Source organism: Tachysurus fulvidraco, chromosome 17, assembly GCF_022655615.1.
Source record: "Tachysurus fulvidraco isolate hzauxx_2018 chromosome 17, HZAU_PFXX_2.0, whole genome shotgun sequence".
Lineage (NCBI taxonomy): Eukaryota > Metazoa > Chordata > Actinopteri > Siluriformes > Bagridae > Tachysurus > Tachysurus fulvidraco.
This window is the reverse complement of record NC_062534.1, coordinates 8325853-8346365: the sequence shown is the minus strand read 5'-3', so window position 1 is coordinate 8346365 and position 20513 is coordinate 8325853. Positions and strand designations below refer to the sequence as shown.

The window sequence follows — 20513 nt, the reverse complement described above, 5'->3', positions numbered from 1 at the left end:
GCAAATAGTCAAGAAAAAAAAAAAAAACCGAGGTATGTTTTTTATATGGGTTTTATTTACAAAATATAATAAAATACTTTGTACAAGGCCTCACTAAAGAGGTTTCAGTAAATTAGACCCATGCATGCATTTCTGTCTTTTTTTTTTAAATCACTAGGATGCCTGCTAAGGTTCTCTGGGTTGAGGTGCAAAAACAGGAAAGGAAGAAAAGTTAAAATGTCAAATAGAAAATTGTCTTTCTTACTCCTCTTGACCTTTCTAAGATGTAAGTTTCAGGGCTTAATAGGCAATCACAAATTTTTCACATGCAGATTTAAAAAGAAATAAATAAATAAAATAAAAGGAATTCAACTCAACTGTGAATTCTGCAGGCGACTAGAAAGTTTGTTTTTAGACAAATGTACATTTCTTCATAGTAGTTTAGTTCCTTTTTAAATTCTTCTGAAAGGTTCTTTTCTATATAAAACCTAGCTTTCCATGGATCGAGGATTGTTAGCTATCCTACCTCCTATGGAATCACAGTTTTTTTCTTATAGTAAACAGAAAGTGTAAGAGCAAAATGTAAATGTGCTAAGCTTTTAAGATTACCCCTGTTAACACCATTTATAAATCTATTTTAAATGTTGTCGTTAATGCTATTTTACTAAGTAGGTCATCCGACACTAAAATGATTGTAAAATGAAACTAAAACCCAAAGTTTTATTTAAATGTTTAGTATATTGAGAAAACTGCAAGGTAATCAAATACTACATTTTAAAAGCCATGTCCATTTTCACGGATTGCAATTTATCTACACGTAGATGATCCATTTTGTGTATTGGCGCATCAGTTTCTTGTACAATAGACATTTATTAAAAGAAATCCAAGTAAATTAATTCCTATACTGTAGTCACACGTGTCTTTTTGGAAGGCTTTAACTGAAGTGAGTGTAAATTCAAGTTGTGTAGAATGCAAGCGATCGCACGTTTCCTCACCTTTTCTTTTTTTTTTGTTTTTTCCATTGTATATATTTGGTCATATTCATTTTAACACGTTTGTGCATTTATTTTCATTTACCGATAGCCAGGTGGTTTATGTAACTTGATTCTCTGGGGGTCTGATTAATAAGATTTTCCTAAATATCAGCAGCATCAAATGAAAAGAAAACAGTACAAAAAAACCCCTAATAAACAATGACACTACTCAAGTAACAGCGTATAATCTCAGTCTCTCACATTAAGTGATTTCTATTAGAAAGAATTTAAAATTTGATAAATTAATGCTTTTTATCAGTTACTGTGATTGTGAAAGCAAATTTACAGTTGATGAAATACAAGCAATTTTTTTTTCTTTTTCTTTTTTAAAGATTCGAACGATAACCAAGTCCAGCAGCATACCAATACCACAAGACTCGCTGTCTTCAACACAGTTTTCAGTCTGGCTCTTCTGAATGTGCTCAGATCACAAGTGATGGCTTTGTTTCTCGATTTCCATGGAGTTATGCAGTTCAAGAGTTCATTCACAGATGGCAATGGCATTCCTTCATGTGTTTCACGTGTTATCGGAGCAATGGGATGTCACCATGATGAGCTTACATTCGAGTGATTCTCAGAATGTTCCATAAGGCACTGAAGGAAACGTCAGATTCTTTCCAATGATAAAGTCCACTCCTGGCTTTCTCTCAGATGATGAATGTGGATGGAGTAGGAAGGGGGAAGAGGATGAGACCTCTTGAAGATCCAGCCATCGCTTTTTAAGGTTTTCTTATCACAATCATCAAGGCTCACACAAACGTTTGCAGGGCCTGCATCTGCTGTGGAAATAGAAATATCATAATATTCTTCATAACCTCAATAAGAACCTTTAATGTGTTTGCATGTCTTCACCAACTAGACTTATAAACTTTCAGAAAGTAAACACAAGCGAAGCTAAGCTATGTGTATTCTCTTTATGGTGAAAGGCTTGGGAATTGGAAACTGTAGTGTATTGGCCAAGTCTAAAACTAAAGAAAAAGACTACATACCTCTAGATCTTAACACTCTCTGTCCCATACACATTGTAGCCTTCTCGGTATGTAGCAAAGTTCTGAGTGTTGGTTGGCGGGGCAGGCTTAAAGTTTTGGGTGGTTTTTTCAAGTTTCAGCCTTTTAGCTTCAGCACGTGACTTGTAACAGAATTCTATTAAAGCCACCATCATGGCCAGCCCCAGACCACCAACCAGAATATAGAAGACTCCAGCTACATTGCTCAGACTCAAAGCACTTGTCTTGTCCTACGAGAAGTGAGGAAGACAGTTAGTATCGTTTGCACTGGTGAACATTTGATACAAAATATTCAACACCCTTAAACATATAGCTAAATCACCTAATCTTCAAATTATTTCTAGTAGCAATATAGACCAGGACTACTGATAATTATAAGCAGACATTCTGAAACGATTAAAAAAAAACTCCATAGGTGCTTCTCGCAAGAGAATGAGCACATTCAGAAATGGAGGATTAAGACTGACTAAGAATTTATATTGACTTCATGTAATTTCCCTACAACAACCAGAAGGATTGAGAACCTCTAGGATGGTTGTAGGTCCAGTAGCTCTCCAGAAGGAAGCGTATAAGTCAATGCAACATTAGAAATCTTCTGGAAAGTTCTAACCTAATCCTATCACTGGCTTCTTCATATGTTTGAGGAAGCTGGTCAGTTACGTACAGGTCCGACCTCTGACTTCAAACCCTCTCTTAAAAATGACTACTGATTTCCTTTAAAAGCTTCCTGTTCTTTATTTAACAGTCAAATTCATATTTTGACATATTTTCTACAAAATACTGATCTTAAGAATTGGTTTGAACCATTCTGCTGCTGCTTACCTCCCAAACTTGTTCATTAAAAATTTGTTCACAAGAGTTTTACCATTTGCAATTTAACCCTATGAGCTGAAAAACTTTTGAAGTTGATTTTTTAAAAAAAAAAAAATAGTGATTAGATATTTATTAGGAGGTCTCTTAGATACGTTAATCTCAGAGGGTTAACAAAGAGGTTTATTATATTCTTTAACTTCTTGTGGTGCGGAAACAAACTGTTCATTGTGACATAGTTTCAAGCTAAATTTACCAAGCCCCTTGGCTCTCATGGAGGTCTAAGTAAGTTAGATTGAAACAGTTTGGCACAATAAATAATTTCTTTCTACTTCACAGCACAAGAAGATAAACAATTTAATACACGCATTTTATGCAAATAAGTAACAACGCTAATACTGTAAATCAAAATTTTAATTAAAAGTTTGGTAAATAAAAAACAGCAGCATAATGGTTGTTGTGTCATGAATGTCAAATGTTAGAAGTAAGCAAAGAATAACACTTGGTAGACTAAAAAAAATTATATATCTGTTTTACTTGCACTTTTACTTATTCCCCACATATAACACTATCTGATTTATCATTACAAGTGCTCCATGTGAAAAAAATAAAGTAATAGAAAAGGATCTATGTACTTGGGCAAAATATTCACGTGGGGAATTGTGCAAAACTAGAGGCCACTTGGATGAATTTAATAAATATGGCCAAAAGTCATTTAATATAATCCTTACATGTCAAATGAAAATGAAGAAAATGTTTTCTTTTCTTTGCATATGAACAAATACGTCAAAATGCAATTTGGAATCAGTACAAAAGACCTGCAGCGACTGACCTTACTTCCAGAGTCCTTGGTCCCACATTCACCCTTATCGTACCACCATTTGTTTTTCAGCTTGGCTAAGATGCCTTGTTCACTGAGTTTCAATACTGCAAGGTTTACAGGAGTTCTTCACGTGGGAAATAACATAAATAACATTATATTATGTTATTTTATGTTATTCAAGTCTTATCTACTTTCATACTTTACAAAGCGATAAAGCAGGACTCCTGGCCATTTCTCCACAACACACACTGGCAGGCATTTCTGACTGTTACCTTCTATCCAGCAGAAGCTACGCTAAGGTGCCAGGACCTACCCATATCGCTTTGAGTAATCGGCATACACTGTTAAGAGAAGAACACGCAGGTTGCGGAAGATATGACCTGCTGATCTATAGAAGCAGAGGAGAATGCATTTGTTCACTTATGATACAGACAGTCTGAGAAGTCTGCTCAGCTAGGAACCCTTTACTGACTGACAGACAAACAAAGATTACCAGTAATATTTTGTTCAAGCTGAGGAGAGGCATAAAAAATAAGAGAACCTAGTAGTGTTATATAGATAGGGCAATAAACAGACACACTAAAGTTAAAGGGCAGAAAAAAATGAAAACAAAAAGACCTAACCTAGGATTAATTTTACTATCAAATAATAGTGTTAGGTTTAAATTTTTTATAACTGCTGACCTCTAAGGATATAAATACTGCTTTGAATGACATTAGGTCTTAGATCAGAATAATTAGGCACAATTCAATTTTGTCATTTTAAGAGGTGAGAAATAACAGTTCTGCATGCTCTAGGTATCAAGAGTGGCTTAAACATTCATTGCCTTTCAGTGGCAGCTCATAGAAACCCGAGCTTCCAGCCCACGCATTTCTTTTTGGCTTGAGGAGAGACATTGATTAACAGAGTAATTATCCTCTAAGTGTTTGGTGTGACTGGAGTGAGAAAACCAATCAGAAGGAAGTGATGGCAAGTGTGTGCCAGGGGCACGGAGGAAAAGGGGCTGTTGGATTCATGATGCTGCTTTGTTACAGGTGACTTAACCAGCTTTTTTTCTACTTCTTTCTCTTGTGTACTTAAAAACTTTTTTCTAGTTCTTTTCTTTTATGCCTTTTTCACAGCTGGCTTTTGGGGCCGGGTCCAGGAGAGCCACTGTCGTCTCCCAACACAAGCTCATTAGAGCTGGCTCACCGACTGTGTGTTGGCCGATGTGGGCTTCAAAATCGCTGCAGACTGGAAAAAAGAGCAACAAAAGCTGGAACAGAGCAGGTGATTAGGAAAAGTGCATGCAAACTGTCACTTTCTCCCACATCCTGGGGCTTCTCTGGTTGTAAAAAAAAAAAAGTTGAGACGTGTTACTGTGTGTAACAAACCATGTTCTTTTGCTATAAGCAAAAATGGAAAAAAAATATTTCTGAGAGATTCCTTAAAAGTGTAGGCTCCATTTTCAGGACAGCTAAAAACTTATGAAAAGCCCAAGCAATGACTGACACAGCCAAGGTCTATTAAATTCATGGACATGATCAAACAATTTTGACTCACTGATTCTGTGACTCACTGTCTGTCTCATTGACTGACTGTGTTGCTGATTGACTGACTGTCTCACGGACTGACTATAACACTGACTGAATGGCTGACTGTTTGACTCACTGAGTGTTTTGCTGACTGAATGAATTGTCTAACTGACTGACTGTCTAACTGAATGACTGACTCTCACTGACTGACTGACTGACTAACTGTCTCACTGAATGACTGTCACACTGACTGACTGACTGTCTCACTTACTGACTGTCTCAATGACTGACAGCCTCACTGACTGTCACACTGACTGACTGACTGTCACAATGCCAATTTGACTGTCATGCTGACTTGACTGTCACACTGAATGACTGATTGTCTCACTGACTGACTGAATGTCTCAATGAATGTCTGTCTCACTGACTTACTGACTGTCACACTGACTGACTGACTGTCACAATGCCAATTTGACTGTCATGCTGACTTGACTGTCACACTGAATGACTGATTGTCTCACTGACTGACTGAATGTCTCAATGAATGTCTGTCTCACTGACTTACTGACTGTCACACTGACTGACTGACTGACTGACTGACTGTCACACTGACTGATTGACTGTCTCACTGACTGATTGACTGTCTCACTGACTGACTGTCTCCGTTTTCTCATTGACTGCCCGACCATCTTACTGACTGACTGAATTTCACATTGACTGACTGTTTCACTGACTGACTGTCTGTCACACTGACTGTTTTACTATCACACTGACTGACTATGACATTGATTAACTGTTACAATGTCTGACTGACTGTCACACTGAGTGACTGTCTGTCACAAAGACTGACTGACTAACTGACACATTGACTGAATGTTACAATGTCTGACTGACTGTCACACTGACTGACTGACTGTCACAATGACACACTGACTATCTGACTGTCTCACTGACTGACTGTCTCGTTGACTGACTGTTACAATGACTGACTGACTCACTATCACAATGACTGACTGACTGTCTCACTGACTGACTGTCACACTGACTGACTAACTGACTATCACAATGACTGACTGACTGTCTCACTGACTGACTGTCACACTCACTGACAGTCACATTGACTGACTGAATGACTGTCACTGACTGATTGTCTCACTGAATAAAATTTATTCTCACATTACATTTAACTAAACTTCTTGTGTCTGTCCTTTGCTTGGGCTAATCACCCTAAAAAGGAGGTAAATATACAGGTAATCTTGATTAAAGTTTTTTTCTTGTCCGAATGAAGATAAAGCCATATTTGTTATAATGTGTAAATATTCATTATGAGGCAACATAACCTTTCCCATTACACTTCACAAAATATGAGGAAAGGTTTTTTAAATTCCCAATTAATCTGTTAATGATTTTTCTGTTATTTTATACGGTTGGAAATGTCAGCACTCTTTTTCCATTTATACTAATAGAGAGGGTGGAGTAGCTATTATGTCTGATTGTTACAGATGTAGAAGGTGTAGATTCTTTTTTTTAAATCCACTCAGGGCATGTGACTGATGTTGAGGTTTAAGTTCTTGCACATTCCTTTTCTTCCTAATGTATCTCAGGCTTGGGGTCTGGAAAACACATTAGATACTGGTACATTGAACCTTTATGCCCAGTGCATGAGTACTTCATAATGCTTTATAATTTTGTTGAGATTCCTTAAAAAGCTTTACCATGTGCATAATATAAAATATAATGTATATAAAGTATAATGTGTAAATATAGTCAGTTTAAATCAAGGGGCTGCTTTGAGTGCTGCCCAGCAGAGGGAAAAAGAAGACCAAAATCTTCCATCTCCCTTTACCGACTGCTGGGCAGGTGTATTCACCTGTGTGGTTTCTCAAACACACATATATAAATGGACACACTTAACACTTATAGTGTTGGATGATAAACAAATGAGACCTTGGTGTTAAATATAGTTGGAACAAACTATTTTCAAACTAATTGCATATTCTAATACTATGCGCAGTTCAGTCCCTGCTTTCAAAAAGCTCTCCTCAGTAGGACAAAATCGTACTGGTCCTTTTCCTCCTCCATTAGCCAAATCAGGGTTCTAGTTTTAATCATGTTTAGAACAATCAGAATCAGGACTGTGTTTCAGGGGAAGGAAAGAAAACAAATGAATCACATGGCTTGTGCCATGTCTAAGGGGCATCCGTTCAGGAATAACAGCCTTGCCGATTACTCTGCACTATGGTACCCGATTTTGGTGACATTGAGGCTGACCTTGGAGTCACCTCCCCCGCTGCCGCACTCTCCCTTGTCGTACCACCATTTGTTTTTCAATTTGTCCAAGAGGCCTTGCTCATTCAGTTTTAAAACTGCCAGGTTAACAGCGTTTCTTGAAACAATAAAACATAACTTGTAAGTAAATGCACAGGTTCGTTGAGAAATCTAGGCAATAGCATAGTAGTAGTAACGTAGAATAGTAGTGCTATTGAATATGCTGATTGTCTACTACTTAGACTTCAGTGCCATTATATAGTAATTATATAGTATCAAGTATTTAGAATGGGCATTGAAAGAGCACGAACGGACAATTTGGTTAAGAATTTTCACGGAGGTGAAGGTAAGAGACGCTTAGAGCAAAGAAAGTGTTAAATATCAAAAGGTGGCATGGAGGGTTACACTGTTCAGAACTGAAGTGTGCGGGATGGGGACACTCGTCATTGAGAAGAAAAGTAACAACAACAAACACCATGCAATTAACATTCGTCACAATTGACAGCGCAGCTTTTACAAGCTAAATTGAAAAACCATTGGACTGTTAAATTAAAACTGACAACACAACAGTCAGGAAGGACAGCACACAAGATAGAGAAAGAAAAGAGAGAGATCAAAGCATGAAGAAAAGGAAAGCGAGAGACGGTAAGAGAGACATAAAAGGTGAAATGGTCGTTAAACTTAGCCCCAAACAATCTAAATTGGATTTCTGATTCTATTAAGAAGGAACACAAGCACACAAAGGAGAAAAAACACAGATAATCATCATTATCTTCTTCAGTCAAAGAACATTAAAGAGAAAACATTATACCAATACCTCATCAGTGTTCATTGAAGGAAAAACAATGGGAAAAAGGGACAAAGAAATAAAGAGGGGAGGGGAAGGAGGGGCAGAGAAATGACAACACAAGACATCAGGGTAGGTGGAATACTATAACAACATGGAGAATATTGTTATATTATTCCACCCACCTTAATGCTGAGCCCTTGGGGGTCGCCACACCATAGCCTTTAGAGTCGAGATTTCCTCCAACTTTCATGGTGTCGCATGGCTTCCTCTGCTCGATGTATTCATTCATGGTAGACTCCAACAGAAAGGCAAACTTGCCCTTTGACTTTCGCACCCGGGCCACCCCATCCGGTGTGGTCTTGGCAAAAACAGATGGCTCAGCAGATTTCATGTATGACCACATTTTTTCATACACTGCTATTTTCGAGCGCTGCAAGACGATGGCCGATATAAAGGGAGAGAGAGAGAGAGAGAGAAAGAAATAGAATCTGATTAGTCAGAAGGTATTATTAATTTTTATACAGTATAGCATCAACCCTGACAGTAGAACTGCAAGTAATTCAAATCACAGTTTCAACAGTTTATATTAACAGTAATTTCTATAGGAAGAATGATGATTTGTATGGAGGATGCACCACAAAATCTAAGCCTAATATTAAACCGATTTAGGAAACGTCATTTATTCGTTATATAGTGAAAATCAGTAACATTCATTCATTATTTTTGAAAGGATTCTTTACTATCAAAGTCTTTACTTTGTACCCATCAAAGCTAAAGTTCTTTTATTTCTGGGTAACTTTATAGAACAGACGGGTTTGGGGTTAGAACAGATTTTATCTTTGGGGTTTCCCTAAAACAAATGCTGTATCTGTTATATTTATGGAAGAGAAAAAGTGAGTGTCATTCATTGTTCTATTTAGGTATTGTAATGTGAAGTATCAGAGAAATAAAGTACACCATTCTGTTATTTCCTATAACAGCACAGCCTGTGGGTTTCTTCCTTCCATACTGAGCATTTGTATTGAGTAATCGAAATGCATATTTTGTGGGAATTAGTACAAAAATATTTAGTCAACCAAGTGATCTTTGCTTACTTTTTACAGCTCTACTCAGAACCAAATCATGTTAGAAAACACCACTGGCTTTATCTTGTAGATATACATAGTACCCAGCCTGTATTAAATGTAATGCTTTTTCTTTCTATGATGCTTCTATTTAAGCAATTGCCAAAAAGTATACACAGCAAAATTGACAGTATTAAATGAACTCCCATGAAATTCAATTTCCTCCCATGAACCGACGACTCCTACAGACCTGCAGCTCACATAACCTGTCACTTTATAACATATGCTGTCGTCTTAAAAAAAAAAAATGCTTGAAGTTGCTCTCCAACAGAAACTGCTAAGAAAACCTGCAACACTCACAGCTGTGAATGCTGCACATGGGCTAAGGTCAGATGAAGATCTCTGTGCTATCTGAGCCTGGGAAGTATAGTGGGTAATGAGCATGCTATGAATTATTCAGCATGAGTGGACTTCTGTATTCATTTAATTTTGTGGTATTTTGAACACATCTGACATATATTATGGGCCATAATTCTAGGTCTCCAGGTCTGAATTTCAGTGTCATTTTGCATTTTGAGGCCCACAGTGGACATGCGGGCAGATGAAATGCATTCCATGGTTGCAGTAATGGAGAACTTGCCAAAATGGCTGAGTTTTGGACAAGCTGTCGAGGTTGCAGTATCAATTAGAAGCAAAGCCAGCAAGGTCAGGACATAATGACACATTGAGCTGGGTGGGGGAGCCTGTGGTTTAATGCTCCAGGAGAGTGCCAATTCTTGTTTTTATTTGTCAGTAGGCATTGCATAACATAGAATCCTAGACATTTTTGCAAATGTATGAAAGAGGAAAGAATTAAATCACATGTACATAAGTATTCAAACCCTTTCAACTACGCTTGAATTATAGCTCAGGTTCCTTCTGTTTCTCTTGATCATTGCTGATGTTTCTACACCTTGATTGGAGTCCACCTATGGTAAATTAAATTGATTGGAAATGATTTGAAAAGGGACACGTCTTTCTATAGGCCTGACAGCTGACAGTACATATCAGAGCAAAACATACGCCATGAGGTCAAGGAACTGCCTGCAGAGCTGAGAGACAGGATTTTTGCAAGGCACAGATCTTGGGAAGGATACAAAATTCTGCTGCACTGAAGATTCCCAAGAGTACAGTGGCAGCCATACAGTAATTCTAAAATGGAAGAATGTTGGCACAACCAGGACTCTTCCGAGAGCTGGTTCCCCGTCCAAATTTAGGGCAGAGTGGATAGATGGCAGCCTCAATTTGTCCATAACAAATAACATGCTTGATCATAAGAATATTCATAATTATACTTTGTATTAGATCATCCTAGGTTACAGTTCAGTTATCAACTATTTAGTTGTATTAGATTTTTGACTGCATGTTTTGTACATATTGATCACTAGGCGGTCTTCATCTCTCACCTCTGGCAGGACCTCCCCTGCACTTTAAGGCTGGAGACATAGTAGTAATACCTGGACCCTGTTCACCAGGGGCAAAGGAAGCCATCCATGGTTAAATGGTTAAGGAATTGGACGATGGATGAGAAGGTTGTGAGAACCTCCAAGCTGCCATCACTGGGCCCCTGAGCAAGGCCCTTAACCAAATTGGTCTGTTGTAAGTTGCTTTGGATGAGGGTGTCTGCCAAATACTTGATGTAAGAAGATGTAAACATTGGTGGGCTGGTACTGTAGGTGGAATGTTGCAGAAGAAAAAAAACGTTATTTTTATTTGGCCTCTAAATTTGGGGGGATCACACTCCTTAGCCTCCCTGGGAGCATCTATACCAAGGAGCTGGAGAGGAGTGTCAGGATCTCGGATTCAAAAGGAGAAATATAGATTCTGTCCTGACGGTGGAACAAGGGTCCAGCTTTTTACCCTCAAAAGGCTCATGGATGACCCAGTGTCCATCCTGTCTACATGTGTTTTGTGGATTTAGAAAAGGCATAGGACTATGAACCCCACTGTATCTTGTGGAGGGTGCTTTAGGATTATGGGACATCGGACCTGTTATTAGGGATAATTAGGTCCCTGTATAACTGGAGCAGGAGTCGGGGTTGTATTAACAACATCAGGTTAGGTTTTGTCCTAGAGAATATTTTCCAGCTGGACCAAAAGGGCAGACAGTGTCCATTCGGTGACCTCTATTTGCAGATGATGTGCTCCTTTTGGCTTAAATGAGCCATGACCTCCAGTATGCATTGTGGTGTTTTTTTAGCTGAGTATGAAGTGGCTGGGATGAGGGTCAGCACTTCCAAATATGAGGCCATGGTTCTCAGCCAGAAAAGTGTGGTTTGTTTTCTTCTAGTTGAGAATGAAATACTGCCTCAAGCAGAGGTTTAATCATCTCAGGATCATGTTTGTGAGTGAGGGTAGAATGAAGCAAGAGATTGACAGACAGATTGGTGCAGTGTCAGCAGTTATGTGGATATTGTACCAGTTATATGGAAGCTGTAGTGAATATGGAGTTAAGCCGAAATGCGAAGCTACAGTATCAATTTACCAACCGATCTACATTCTACCTCTCACCTATGGTCACAAGCTCTAGTCACAGATGAAATGAATGAAGTGGTGGAAATAAGCTTCCTTCATAGAGTGGGTGGGCTCAGCCTTGGCTATAGGGTGAGGACATTCAGGGAGAGCTCAAAGTAGAGATGCTGCTCTTCTTTGTTAAAAGGAGCCAGCAAAGGGATTTTGGGCATCTATCAAGGATACCTCCTAGAGAAGGTGTTTTGGGCATGTCCAATGGGCAGAAGACCCTTGGGCCACCCCAAGGACTAGATGGGGAGATTATAACTCTTTTATGGTCTGGTAGCATTCGAGTATCTCCATGAGGCAGCTGGGGGAAGTGGCTAGGGAGAGAAAGGTCTGGGCATGTCTGCTTAAACTGATGCCCCTACCTGTATAAGCAGAAGATAATGTATGTATGTATGTATGATGGATAGATACGTTATGGCCTTCCATATGGTTATCTCAGTGTGATAGTGTTAGAAATAACAGTGTCTGAAATATATGGAAGAGGTATACATATCTTCAGTTATTGTGAAATGTTATGGCTCACAGGAGCCTAATATTATAGGAAATCACTTGTTGAAGAGAATCACAATAGCAGAAAAATAAGCAAAAAAGCATTTTGGTTCAAACAAATGATGATAAACGATGACAAATGTACATAGTTGTTTAACACATCTAGATGTAAATATCAGATCTATTGACTCACATTCATCTTTTGATCTCAAACCCAAATGTCTTCAGTTTACATGTAAAATGAATATGATATGTTCTGATTGTGGCTTTTCTGGCTGACTAAAAAGGAAAAATGTTTACATCACTGTGCCTGAGGTATCATGCAGATGTGTTTGCCGAACAATTTCCTGACACCTGCCTTGTACTCAAAAAATATTGCTGGAGTTGTTGTGTCCAAATGAGTTTGAAAGAATTGATTGCTACAGAAGAAATGTAAGCTTTCTCTGCTTTATGAAGTCACTTTATCAAAACCTGTCCAGGAATTACATGCCCTGATGACCCAAATTGGCCACTACAGGGTCGATTGTCATAGTGAAAGATTTTACATATATATATATATATATATATATATATATATATATATATATATATATATATATATATATATATATATATATAGTCATTCATTCACCACAGCACAGCGGCTATTTAAAATCCAATTAAGATGCATGAATCAAAAGGTTCATCACTGCTAATTAAATGTACATTTCACTGGCTGATTGTCACCCCACAGTTACATGCATCAGCCCTCTTCACTCTGTCTGTGTTTTGCCTCCTACAAATGTAACAAGGAAGCATAATGCAGCTGTAAGTGTTCTTTCGAGGCAACAACCTTGTCAGTGCTGCCAATTTATTTGGCTGAGAAAGAAGGCAGATGCTTTTTTTCCAGTCTACATTTTCTACCCTGAGCTGCAATATGTCACTTCCACTGCTATGGATGTCCTTATAACAAGGTTAGGATAGAGGGATAGGCCAGTGGAGTTGAGAAAGGATGCTACTGACTAAATCACATCCTGGCTGAAAGTGTCACTGGTTAGGGCAAAGCCAATAGATGTAGTGTCAAAAATTCAAACTACTAACATCACTACAATCTTACCACTAAAGAATCATTTGCATGTAACTGTAATAATACACATAGCAAAAGTAGCTGATGCAACACTGACATCTCTCACTGAGCTAACACATACGATGAGCTTTCAGTAGTTCCAATTAATGTAAGAAGTTGGTTTAAAGGACGCAAACATTTTTAGACCTTTGGTCGTTTTAAATTTAACAGAACTGAGCTTAATCATTGGAATTCATGTCCATTTTACAAAGGAACAACATAGTTTTCTTCATCACATCTTTACAACTCTTAGTTATTTTCTAACTTGAACTTAACCGAAATCCCTAGAAACTTTTGACATCTATGTCACAGATATACCTTATGCTCATACCGAACAACTTTTAGAAGGCACAGTGACTGGCATTACATGAGAGACTCATAAAAGCAAATGGCTCCTTACTGTCCAATCACAAGCCGCCTAGTCACACACCACACACTAACAAGCTAAAGGTTATTTCCCAGCAGCATATATCAACAACATACCATCAAAAACTAATCTCTGCTACTTAATAAATATGACCTCTCATTTAGAGGTAAAACCAAATGGCAAATAAACGAACGGTGGAGAAACATTATAATTTGTCATTTTTAAAGTGTACATAAAATTTTTTAAGATTTTATGCTATTAATTTGTTTAATTAGAAGTGCTACTAAAAGCCATCATGGTGTAGAACAGGCCAAGAGTCTTCTTTGAATTCTCTATTGAAAAAAAGGACATTTTTTCAAAATTTATATATATATAAAAAAATTGACATGATTTTTAAGAATTTTTACTTTTACTTATAAAATATGTTTATATAGCAAGGTCAATCTATTTAAATTATATAAAAAAAATATTTAAAAAATGTTAATCTCAAGTCTAAAGAAAGTTTGTACAAACCTGGTTTTGTGGATGTAGGTCACTTGCCCCATTTACTAAACAAAACAAAACTGACAGAATCACTGTGTTTGTAATAAAGTCTAAACAACACAAATCAGACAGATGACACATGATTATCGAAAATAAATAGAATAAACAGAATTAATAAAAATCGTAACAAAAAAACTAAACACTCAAGAAATTTACACTGAAATATAAAACTTAGAGGTGAGTGACCTCCTGTCAGTCAATGACCCTTGACTTTTTTTATTCTGGTGGACTGTGGCTTTAAAAATAATGCTGAAATCTAACAATAAAATAATACTCTTTCTTTCTTTCTTTCTTTCTTTCTTTCTTTCTTTCTTTCTTTCTTTCTTTCTTTCTTTCTTTCTTTCTTTCTTTCTTTCTTTCTCTCTTTCTTTCTCTCTTTCTTTCTCTCTTTCTTTCGCTCGCCAGTTGATCGTTTCAAGCACTATATACAAAGCTATTCATGCAATAAATCTCAAACATAATCTATCAGTATAAGTCCTAATCCAGATTTGCTTCATAGCACACACCTCAGTTTAAAAGGAAATGAGAGACACTGATTTGATTGGATTTTTTCATTTGTGCCTTTATTTGGCACACTACCACCTGCAGAAAGACTAAGAATATGCAATGCTCTCATTGTCTTGTGATGTTTTGCATTTTGACATTCGTCAGAAACTAGGGCCTTAAAATGTACCAGATATTAGAGATAACTCTCACTTTATCCTAAAATAGTTTCCAGACTCTGGTGCTAATACAGGGAAGGCATCCAATAAATTCTAACTGTAAAATTGCTAAAGGTTGGGACCTTTTAGGGCTAGAAAAAGTCCTGAAATTTTTTTTGAGGTGAAAGTGTGAATAATGTGTCGGCATCTAAGTTGTACATACATGTAAGGTAGCCAAGGAATATTAAAAATAGGCAACAAATGTTAAAAGGTTTTAATGCCTCCTAGGTTGGTGAAGGAGGTTTTCCATGAGTTTTGGTTTACTCCATCATATACAGTAGAAAGATTTGACTGAGGTAGGCCTGAGGCACTCATCCTCAATTTCATCACTGCTGTGTTGAGGCTTATCCATATTCAGACATACATAGATAGCTATAGCATTAACTACACTGCGTTCATGAAAAGGTCACCACAGATGATGAATTGGTTTATTTTAAAAATCTTTTCCATACATTGATGAACTTGATTGTTTGCTAAACAGAAATGATTAAGTGCTTAACTTAGCCCATTGGATTAATTAGCGTACCGTCATTGGCTCGATAAGAAAAGAGATTTGAAACAAGTACATTGAAGGTCTGAATAAAAACCCAACAGTAAAATGAGTTTTGTTTCTTGCAAATGTAATTAAGTAAGCATATGCGGATTTCAGTAAGACTCAAGTGAAATGGAAATACCCTAAAATAATACTTAAGTATAGTAATGAAGTGCAATTTTAATCACTCAACATTTACTCATCATTGTCACTGATTCCATGAGCAATACAAATCCATCCATTCTCAACCCTGAGTACAGCTTATTATTATAAAATGGTACAAAACAAACAAAAATGCAATCAACAAAAATAACACTGAGCTGATATGACTGAATCACCAACACTGCAACAAATCAGACTGATTAAAACAATTACATTCTACATTACTTTGTGCACTGTGGCACATTTCAGACAGGAGCCACTGAGGCAGGTAATGCTGCAAAGTCTGAATAAAGCTGCTTCCTTAATACTAACACCCACATAATCTGTATTGATTTTGGGTTAGGCACCATTTCTAAAAGTGCAGTCCACATGGCCTCTAAAAAAACATGACAGGTTCTTTCCCTGCATTGCAGCTTTCTTTTACCCCACACCTTTGTCCCTGCTTTCGCTCTTTGCTCGCTTTCCTCCAAGCCCTACCCAGTTTACTCTCATCTTCTACTACATTGGGGATGTGGTAGCCTAGTGGTTAAGGTGTTGGGCTACCAATCAAATGGTTGTGAGTTTGAATCCTATGTCCACCAAGCTGCCACTGCTGGGCCCCTGAGCAAGTCTCTCTGGGCATCTGCTAAATGCTGTAAATGTACATTGCATTGTCCCAGCTTCGTGTTTAACATTTGCTTTTTGTAGTAACACTAAAACAACGTTTTACATCTACCACGTGTGCATCGCTTAGCTGTAGATTTAGGTAACAATGAGGTAAGCATAAGCCAAAAACTCTACAGTACTAGGTCATGGTGTAAATACGGCAAGTACCGAGACACCAAGGGATTAAGCAGAAACGCATTTGATGATATTTCAGAGGAAAAATCTGTCAGTAGAAATGATAATGATACTATATGTTTAATCAGGAAAGCACGATGTAAATAATTTAAAGGACAGGAAAGATATTCACCTGAAGTAATCGCACAAAGACATCATAATGATGTTACTTAAAACTTGATCTTCTATTATGTACAGTGCTTTTTTTTTGTTATTCCACTTTCAGCTTGTTATGCCAAAGAGTTATTCAATTATAAGGTATTTCATAAGACATACAATATTTTTCTGTATAACACCTAGAAAGGGATTTCAGTGAAAATGAGTTAAACCATCCTAATGCAGAAGAGGGCTTACTGTGGCATCAGCGAGCCTAATACCTGGAATGAATACTAAATATTTTCAGTCTTGTTTCTGCGGTGCTTATGTTTCTGCTGGAATTAGACATGATGGTGTGTTGAGACAGAATTCCTGTTGAAGGTTATTGCAGCTTGGTGTCCTTCATTCTACCCTCGCACATTTTCCACCCACAAAGCCTTCTGGTTGTAGAGAGAGATTAGTTTGTACATTTATAGACACTTATTATATGAGCTCTGGTGTTCATGTGCCATAATTGCTCATGGGTAAAATTCATTTTCATGCTTAGAAGAATGCAGTAACTACTGCAACTACTGCATGGCATTTTCCTTTCCAGTATAAATAATCTGTAGATTTTGACTAATACTGTGCGTGACATAACATATTTAGAGGTGTTGCTAAGGGGTTAATTTCAGGTTTGAAACCAACCCACTGGAACATTTTATGATGATCCCTAATACTCTTGTGACTGAGAGAGGGGAAAAACCCAACAGCTATATTCCAAAAATTAGCACCAGTCTTTCCAAGAAAAGTGTAGGTTATTATAATAGCCAAGGGAAACTAAACCTGGAATATATGTGTTTTGGTCAGGTGTCCGCATACTTTTGGACATGTAGTGTACACGATATTCAGTATATGTAACAAATAACATTGGCAGTAATTGTGCTGTGATCATTTCAATAAAAGTCCAAAGAAGTCATCAGAACAATTCCATAATCAACATCACTAAATGTCACTGATTGTGTCCCTTGGTTTGGTTAATCACATATTACTGCCAACCATCTGCTATGATGAGAAACAAAATGAGGACAATGTTCGAATTTTTTGATTTCCTTTGTGAAAGCCAGTTAGCTTCACTCTGAGCACCCTGCAGACTTTTCTGTGTTGCAGCATTACCTATGATACCTTTCCTAAATGCTAAATAAATGTCTCCTCACAGAAAACCTTCAGAAAGCTGCAGCAACCATTACACACATATTAAAAATCTAAGTCCATTTCTATGCTGTTACTGTAGAAATGAGAACGTTAATCTAAACATAGAACCAGCGCTGTGGTATAACAATAAATAACACTGTTGATATGAACTCATTTATAAAACCCTGCATTTCCAAGGTGTGTCGAATAATATGCTTGATTAGACCATATAAATGGTATTTTTACTGCACGCTAGTTTTAATAGTCTAGCATTTAAATTTCAGCAGTGGCCAGAAAGCACTATTAAAGCTGGGATTTGTGAGTAATGCGAGACAGTTGCAGTGTATCTGTAGCAAGTGTTCACTCAGTGGGAAGGCACTCGTCTGGTGTTCTGCAGGATGCACCATGGGAGTCTCCCGTTTCAGCTGGTGCACATTACTGAAGAGACAGATGTAGGCACCTTACGGAGCAATTGATCAAAGATCAAGTGTTTTTGTTCACCCTTGCAGCATATCATCCGCTTATTTGTTTTGTGGCTCTTTCAGTGTGCATTGTCTTCGGTAGGAGAAAATCAGCTCAGTTTTTGCAGGCTGCAGCATTTCCTTGATAAGCAGGACGAACACTGGGCAGTTCGGTGACTCATCATGTTCATGAACAAAAACATGCTGCTTTAATATTTAAAAAGTGGTACTTTACAGTTAGAAAGATTACACTCTCACTGCTACTTAAATCTACATGCTGTATACACATGTATATAAGATTTTATTCCGTTTGACTCCTTGAAAATCTCCATCTTTGAATTATTTGTCATTAGGTATGTTTTTCATTAGCTTATGGACAAATGCATTGATGAGGAAGATATTTGCAGTCATTTCAAACAGAGAAATTAGCAAGTGAAACAGAATTCTTGTTGCACTATTTTATTAATGTACTCTTTTATATCTGGCTTCTAATTATTTATTTAAATAAATGTTAATTGGCAAAGTGTTCGGCTATTTGAAAAATATAATAATGCAGATAGCATAAAATATTAATGCTGTACCACAAAAATAAATATGAACATAAATGTTTTATCTATGGCTAGTCGTGTAAAATATTTATGTATTCTGTACATTCTAGCCTACGGGACATTTCTTTCAATAAGCTGATTTTCTAGAAATGTCCGTTTTATCACCACTAGTGACTTCTAGTTTGAATGACTATATATGAAATTTTATTTAATAAGTTAATTATAGCGCTTCCCACCCAAAGGATTTGCAGTGCATCCCACACCTATCCATAAAAGATCAAGGCAGGAACTAAATAATACATATCACAGCAAGACGGCACAGGTAGAGATATCAGCATGCATATCGTATTCCTGTGATTGCTCCAGAATCTTGCCATTCACCCTAAACACCCACATCAATGAATTTTGTGCAAATCCATAAGAGATGATTACGGGAAAAATATAAATAAGTCAACATCGGGGACTGTGTCAAAAGATGACATATGTCTTGCTTGGAATGTTGTGGCTGATCTGAAACATCCAGCTGCTTTCTTCCGTCTGGGTCTAATTAAACCAGAATGTGGTTCCTGAAAACCAGATCTGAAATAGAAGTCGAACCCCATTAATCAGTATTTTTTTCCCCCCTGTCAGCCCTCTGATAGTTTTAATTAAAACCCCCCTGGAACAGTGGTTCACACATGTCAGCTCAGATTTGAAAGCCTCAGCATGTAAGTAGGACACTCATTATATAGAATGTGGGAGATGTGCAAGCCCCTAATGGGCATCTGGATGTCTTGCAGTAAACCTTTAATGACATCAAAAACCTGCCACCAAGCAAACCTGTAACTGATGGAACTTGGCAGAGTGGTTGTACTAAGCGACAACTATCCTCCAACTAATTGGAGTTGGCTAAGAACAGCACAGAATGTTCCGTATTTCTGTACTCCATCTCCATTTTACTTCTCAGCATGTACAAGTCTATTATAGCTCTCCCAGTCTTAAGAAATGACAGACACACTATAAAGTGCTGTCATGAGGTCCTTCTGTGTTGTATAAAGCTTGTATAACCTCATACTTTGGTAATATATTCTTGCTTACGGCGAGGTCTTGAAATAGCATAAATAGCTTATATGTGCTAGTAAACCTCAGGACATATGATGTCATTATAGTACAATATATGGTGGTGAAATTCCTTCTCTGTTAAAATTGATTCATTTAGATTCATTTAGGCTTGGTGGTGTTTAAGCTAATATCCAGGGTTTTTACTAGAGTTTAGCACCCTGGCTGAACTTTGGACCCTATATTTGGACCTTGACTGAGCTTTATAAACATTCCTACAATTGCCGACTTCTGGTAAAGATATGGCTGACTCCTAGTACATGTGTCACAGTGTAACTGCATGCCATTTGCACTAGAGTACAGTATGGGCCTGATTTGGGCTCTCATTCACTCTCATATGTGGGTCACATCCTAGCTAAAGGAAATTTGCTGACTTTGCTGACATTGAGCATTGAGTAACGAAAAGCTGTAACATGCTCACCCAGTCACATTTAGGTGCCTGAGTAGGCTAACTGACTAGGATAAAAAGCTGGTAGATACTGTTTGGATGAACTATACAATACATGGCCATAAGTATGTAGGCAACTGACCATCACATTTTGTGCTTGTTGAACATTTTATTCCAAAGTGA

The 20513-nt window shown here is 37.5% G+C and overlaps 1 protein-coding gene across 5 annotated transcripts in view; it reads right to left on the bottom strand.

Moving 5' to 3' along the window:
* Positions 1-35: 35 nt before the first annotated feature.
* Positions 36-20513, bottom strand: part of gria3b (glutamate receptor, ionotropic, AMPA 3b) — a 122477-nt gene continuing 101999 nt past the window's right edge. The window contains exons 13-16 of one of the 5 annotated variants that reach the window (XM_047802042.1): positions 8408-8655; positions 3663-3777; positions 2003-2250; positions 36-1789 (exon numbers count right to left, since the gene is read on the bottom strand). In XM_047802042.1, the coding sequence (XP_047657998.1) occupies positions 2005-2250; positions 3663-3777; positions 8408-8655 (609 nt within the window). In that variant the 3' untranslated portion in view covers positions 36-1789; positions 2003-2004. Of the gene's footprint in view, positions 1793-2002; positions 2251-3662; positions 3778-6183; positions 7554-8407; positions 8656-20513 lie in introns of those variants that run through there. The other 4 variants (XM_027154733.2, XM_027154734.2, XR_007138234.1 and 1 more) reach the window with 4 other exon arrangements.